The sequence below is a fragment of the Callorhinchus milii genome, unplaced genomic scaffold, assembly GCF_018977255.1.
Source record: "Callorhinchus milii isolate IMCB2004 unplaced genomic scaffold, IMCB_Cmil_1.0 Scaffold2, whole genome shotgun sequence".
NCBI lineage: Eukaryota > Metazoa > Chordata > Chondrichthyes > Chimaeriformes > Callorhinchidae > Callorhinchus > Callorhinchus milii.
Window position 1 is genome coordinate 64,175,293 of NW_024704743.1, and position 7,103 is coordinate 64,182,395.

The following is a 7,103-nucleotide window of genomic DNA, read 5'->3' on the forward strand; positions in this document are numbered from 1 at the left end:
CTTTTAACACAAATTTGTGTCTACATTTTTACTTGTGGTACAAATGTGATATATACAGGGGAACAGTGGCTTGGTACATGGTCACTAAAAGGATTGAAAACTTTCAATGCAAGGGACATTAGAAACCTGTTACAACCAATAAAAATAGTGTGCAGATTTAACATTAATAATGAATACAACAAATTCTACCAGAATTCCTTAATAATGTCTCCCAAGTATGAGCCTCCTTCCCATGAAGAGCATTACACTGGCAACTGGGAACTCCACTTTCGAATAGATCATGTTGGAATGGAGTTCCTGTGTGTTGGCATGATGACACCAAGTTACCAGAAGGATTCCCCATTTGCAATTTGGAGACATTATTGAAGAACCTGGTAAAAGCAAAATAGGAGATATCACACCTTACTGCAGATACTTAACAATGACATTAATTCGTTCCTGGGACTGCTCACTTCAGTCCAAAGTAGTTACAAATTGCACCTAGTTAGGGGCAAATCTGGAATCTAAGCAGACAAGATCTTATGAAGAGAGCATGACACCTGGGCTTATCACTGACAAATGAAGTTCAGCACAGATCAGTGCAAGGTTTGGGAAGTAAAAATAGGAGGAACACAATAGAACATACTAAGGGAGAAGTTGAAAGAAACCGAGGGATGATGCAAAGCAAGGGGACACAGAATTAGAACTGAACCAGTTAGAAGTGAGATCAGAAAACATTTCTTCACTTAGAGGCTGGTGAGAATGTAGAATGCACTGCCCCAAAAGAATTGATTGGATGTTTAAGAGAGAGAGAGAGAGGAGGGAGAGAGAGAGAGAGAGAGAGAGAGAGAGATAGGATCCTTAAGGAGTATGAATATTAGGGGATATGAAGATAAGGCAGGGAAATGCATTAAAATCTTCATTATCTAATAAAAAATTGTAATAGGCCCATGTGTTGTTATGTTAGTTAACTTGTCCAAACATTGCAGGCAGTAATAAACCAAGGCAAACATGATGCTGGGCTACATTGTGAAATCAGTTCAGCTCAGATCTCGAGGAGTTATTCTCAAGCACTATAATGTGTGTTGTATAATGCACTAGTTTCGCCAAACCTAGAATATAGCATACAATTCTAGACACCTGACACCAAGGGAGCTTCTGAAGGCTGTTCAAAGGAAACAAGTAAGGATGAAAATAAAGAGAAATGCCATCAGCTATGGACAACTACAAGATAACACAAGTCCATTCAGTCTTAAAAGGACCAAATGCTAAATAAGATTGAGAAATTAAAGCCAGTACAATCATTTCAGTTATAACAAGGCAGCGAATCAGTGGGCATGGGTTCTGTTGAGAAGGTAATGACCAGAGCAGATTATTATGAAGGGTGGTAGAGGCCAGGACTCTAAACTTATTTAAGAATGAGAAGCTGGTCAGGTGGGTAGTCTGAAAGGATTAAATCAAATGGGCTGGAGGGTTTACTTCATCCATCCCTCTCTTAGGATCTTGAGAACTAATCGGACCCAAATTCAGGAGACAAATTAACAGATATTTGGAGGTGCTCTTTATTTGCATATAAACTGACTTCAGACAGATTCATACTTGTAAGGTTTTAATTTGCATATAACCCTGGCCCCTAACCATTGACACCCCTGGTTAAAACTTCACTTGGTTATGTTTATTTCCTCCCATTTCGAATTGTTCATCTCTTGATGCATATGCTCCGCTCTCTCTTCTTGAGGATTTCTGTTCTGCCCCATTTCACACAGTAACCATTCTCTGCTACTCACTGTTAAAAGATTGCTTTGTATGGTGTTTAGAAAGCATGCCAGCAGCACATAACAAAATTAAATCAAGCAGAATCCCAAATCATTCAAATTTTGGGATTCGATTAAATGAAGTCAAAGTTGAATCTTTATTGGTTTGGAAATAATCCAATCACCAAATGGGTGAATGAAGTCTGAGTGCAGTTGGGGCCTTTAAAATAACAAAGTGTGGGAGCATGTCAAGATGCAATCTTTACCCATCCTAACCAAAGATTGGAGCCAAAGGCCAATTCAATTGCCTCTAGTAGTAGAAGATCAGTTTGCATATAGACTGTCTCAATGTTTTTCAATGGGACAAAAAATAATAGTGATTTCTATTAGGATTTTTTAATAAGTAAGCATGTCACTTCAACCTGCTCTGTGCTGTTTATTTTCAGAGCAGTTTACATGAGTTGGTGTAACATGATTGATGTACTTCATTTACTGAAAGTCCCTAATCAGATTCCTGCTTGAAATCACTGGATATTAGACCCTACATGAAACATTGTAAATACATGGGGTATTTTAGATTCTACTCTTGTTGTTGATCTCAGATGAATAGCCTACATTTTTCATAATTCTGAATTAAATTCTCACAACCTCTGCGTCATCATGACTTATGGTGCAGACTGTGTCACTAAACCCTGAAGCATATCCTTTATCCCATAGATTTTGAGACTATACCTATGGTGTAAACACCTGTCTCAGCATCCAGATTCACATCTTTAATCAAAGATTTAAACCATCATGTTTAAAGTTGTCCTAAATATAACATAAAACTATTTGGAAAAATAAGTTCCAGAGGCCCCAAAATGTTTTTGAACTCGGCCTTAATTTTTAAAATGAACTTGGGAAAGCCATTTGAAGTCTGAATTTAAGAATTTTCCAAAATTCTGTATGATTTTCAACTTTAAGACCGGTCTGAAGGCTACAACCATGAGAACTTTCAGATATTTCAGAAAACTCTGTTTAAGGCGGCTAAATATTATGTTTTTGAGCATTCATCAGTTTGATACTGTAATTTAAGATCTACAGATTCAAACACATTACAAACTTCTGTTTAACCAATTTCGTTCTTATAAATGTCCTTCCATGAGAATAAACTTTCTTTTAAAAAGGCTTGAAATATGTTCAAACACTCCCTCCACCTTCCCTCTGCTGAACCCAAACTGCTGCTCCTGATAAAGAGCCCATTGCCATTTGTCATCATTGTCACCCCTACTATTACAAAGTACCGGTCTCTTTTTTCACGCTTGCAGGATGTGTACAATAAAGTCATTACTTTACACACGTGGGCTGAAATTCCCAGCGATGTTACGTCTAGCACCTTTTGGAAATCCCATTAGCAGCTGACATCGCCAAAAGCACTACTCTTAATGCCAACCAGAATTCAGCTCTACAGGCTCACTGCATGGTCAACAATTGTAAAACCTAATCTGCAATGGAGTAAAGCCCCTCAAAAAGAAAACCCGCTTTGCTAATCTTTGTTAAGTATCCATTACTGAGACCTAACTATTTGTCCTTATACACCTATGTCACACTGTGATTTTAAAGAAAATTAAAAATGGATTTGTGTGAGAATTTTAATTAGGTGTGAGACTTCCATCAGTAAGGTTTTTAAAACACTAATATTTGAACAGTTTGCCTAGCATTAAAACTCTACTCTAATATAAAGGAACATTTTCAAAGCTTGTTGGAAAACACGCATTATAGCACTAAAGTCTTGTATCGAGGTGCTTGTAAGCACATTATTTTAGTTTGACATAATAGTCTCGTTTTTCATATTCATAACAATTCTTAAGCCAACTGATCTTCCACAGACATATTGTTTATATATAGTAATGTATAACAAATTTATGACTGTAAGAAAATGTTGACTGGAACTTAGTGCTATAATTAGTTGGTGTTCAGTACATGCGTATATCATTGGTACCCTTGTAGAAATTAGTTTTCAAGGTTCAGTGACCCTCTATGATTGAATTTTCATTGCTAATTATTTTTTGATTTTCAGATTTTGCTTTCAAAAATAATGTAATATAACAGGAAAAGAGAAATGTCAATCTTTGGTAAATAAGTCATTTGCTTTCATTTTCTTCACCAGAGCATTTTTGCCAGTAAATCCATTGTCGGGAGAGTGTTCCAGTAATAGACTAGCCTTCAAACCAGATTTGGCCACTTTCCATCTTCCTTATTAGCATTGAGGGTCAACTGAAGCATCAAATACAAGGGTACTTATGGTAATGCGATCCTGTAGATGAACAAATAATAATGTTATAAAACCTTTCCAAATCAGACATGTTTCGTAGTGCTGGAGAGTAAACCTTATAATTATATTAAGTTCTTGGTCTTTAAGTTTGCTTTTCCATCATTAGTCATTATGTGCATTTCCTCAGATTAATTTCACTCATAATGTTGAACCTTTTATTTGAAAAGACTTTAGAGTCTCAGTAATGTTTCATCATCAAATCATGAAAAACCCTTTTGTTATTTCTCTTCTTTAACACATAACATGTTCCCCCCTTGATCCTCATCTTTCCCTTCTTTTCTTCCAATTGCCTGTTCCATATGTTGACCAATCTAATCCCACCCTCTGTGTTTGCTCCCCCTCCTTCCACCCTGACCCACCCTGGCTTGACCCACCCAACTGTTTGTTCCTGTTCCTCTCTTCGTTTGCAGCTTAGAGATGGCTAAAGTCAGCACCCAGACTGCTTCCGTCACGAACCCTGTTGACCTCAACATGAACCTCTCTCAGTCTGCTACCCCTACCTCCACCCCCACCTCTGTGGCTGTTTTGGCGGCAGCGGCAGCTGCCTCCGCGGTTAATGTGAATACCTCTCCCCCTTTACCGACCACCCACTATGCCGTTCCTGTCTCCAGTCTGCTTGGCATGAAAACTGTCCCACTCCTGGCACTTAATGCCGCGGCGGCTGCGGGGGCCTCGGGGAATTTATCTGCTTACACTGCCAAAATTCCTTCGACGAGTGGGGTTAAGAAATCTGACCGGCAGAAGTTTGCTCCGTATTGAAGGGATGTGAATGCAGGTTTTCCAGTCTCTACCAAGATCCTGTGGTAGATAATAGATACTAAGGAAAGAAAACGAAAAAAATTAAACTTTCTTAATTTCTTATGTAATGTTGACACCTAAAATTGTCTTCCACTTTCCATTACTATTAACAATATGATGCAACTAGTTCCAACAGCCCACAGACCTCCTATATAAAAGGGACTATGAATCTGTCTTTTTAAAAAGCTGAGATAAGATGATTATGGCTTTTTAGTGGGAGATTATTCTGATGGTACCCAGTGATTCCACAACTGAAATCTGAGGCAGGGATATTTCACAGATTGCTCAGGAATAGCAGAATTGTCATCAATTCTATCCCAACCTCACGACAGACAAGGGAACTGTTAGAACAAGGAAAAAGTTAAGAAGCTATAAACATGTCATTTTGCAAGAAAGTGATGTAAGGGAGGGTCATATGCATGACCGATAAAATTCAATAAAGTTGTTTTTAGTTATTGAGATGACATTGCAGTCAGCCCGCAGTATCTCGCTGAGAAGAGAATTAAAACCATAATTGAATCAGTGACCTGGGAGTGCAGTATTGAGTGCTCGCTGTACAATCCGAAAGACATATATTGAAGTCCTGAACTGCCTTCGACTCAAATCTGCCTGCCTGGTTGGGATTTGTTTTGTTATTTAGCTTTTAGCCTGACCGCTGGATGGAGAACCTTACAACGGCAAAGCTTTTCACTGGGGGAAAGGGAGACTATCATGTACAGTATGTCTCATAAAAGCACCATAGCAGGGAAGAAGATCTGAATCGATAACACATTTGCTAAATTGAAACTGTCCTGGGAATACCATCTTTAAAGATGTAAGACCATACTGCCAGGGGAAACAGAATATTCAGCAATGGATTGAATGTATGCATGCCCTGACTCACAACAGCAGACACATTTCAGCTAGTCAGTGAGAGCCTCATGACTCCAGTCAGCAAAAAATGGACAGATGGAAAAGGTTAAGTGGGGAAAGCTGTGTATGTATATACATAACCACAATAAATGTCCCTGCTCATACTTCAGGACCATTAAAATTGTTTTTCTTCATTTCCCAATTTTCATTCTTAAATACCCATTGTTTTGATTGGGTAAAAGTCAATCTGCAAAAAACAATTTTGGCTGAATTTCATTTTTAAAAATTAAATTTGCAAATATTGTTGGCATCGGTGATGGCGCACACTCACCCTGAAACTCGCCTCCCTACACTGCTGGTTCCAGGAATGATGTGTGGGTGGGTGGGTGAGAGGGTTTGGGCAATTGTGCATGCATCACATTGCACAGACTGGGAAGACAGATCTGGGAATCTGTGTGGATTGTACTACGCACAAATTCCCAGAACCAGGAATGTAGTGAAGTGGGTTTGGAGGTGTGTGTATCATTCTTGCCTTGAAAAAATCAATCGGATTTCTTACCTCGATCTGTAAAGGTAGAATTGTTTTTTAAAAAAGCAAAGTTAATGTTTTGTTAGTAACTGACTTGATTTTGAATTTTCCAGAATAAATCCCAATTTTCACCTAACTGAACCCCAATTGTTTTGTGTCAGTTTGTCCCACGATTTTCTCACTTTTTTGACAGACAATATAGATCCTGAATAAACTGCAAATTCTCGGATAAATAAAAAAGACTTTAATGGTCTTTTCTCACAGTCAATCTGGATTTGATGAACGTTCATTAAACAAAGGAATATTTTGCGGTTGAAGCTAGGTGGTTAGTTTGCAAACATGTTCTCCACAGAACAAAAAGACATAGACTCAAGAAAAGCAGAGAAAATTATTAATCAGAAAATTGAAGAAACAGAGTCATGCACCACTTTTTGGGGGAGGGGTTTGTTTATTACCTTTATTTAAAAGATCAGTGATTACATATGGGGATGACACACTCTCAGTCAAGCTGACTTCTTGAATTTTTAATGGTAAGATTCAGCAGCAGCCACAACTGTGTACTTGCTCAATATACCTAGCCCTGCTTCACATTGCACAAGGCTTGGAGTGCTTCAATCTGTAGACATTAAAACTAGTGACATTGGGGTCTAATAGGTGGGATTTTACAAGAAATATTTGTAAGCAGTGAATCCCTGATGCGTCATTGCTGACTCTCCGGTACACGGACAGTTCTGACATCTGTGAAGTTGGCGCAAAAGGCCGAGTAGCAGAGGGTTGACTGTGACACATCCAAGATTCTCTATTTACTAATCCTTTTACAAATCCTATAGTTTAAACCCATTTATATTGCACCCTTCGTGCCAGGTAGCGTCCCAAA

The 7,103-nt window shown here is 38.4% G+C and overlaps 1 protein-coding gene across 1 annotated transcript in view; it reads left to right on the forward strand.

Moving 5' to 3' along the window:
• The window catches only part of zgc:110045 (uncharacterized protein LOC664755 homolog), a 198,437-nt gene extending 192,847 nt beyond the window's left edge, over window positions 1–5,590 (forward strand). The window contains 1 exon segment of the mRNA XM_007897449.2: window positions 4,458–5,590. Within this exon segment, the coding sequence (XP_007895640.2) occupies window positions 4,458–4,806 (349 nt within the window). The 3' untranslated portion in view covers window positions 4,807–5,590.
• The last annotated feature ends 1,513 nt before the right edge of the window (window positions 5,591–7,103 follow it).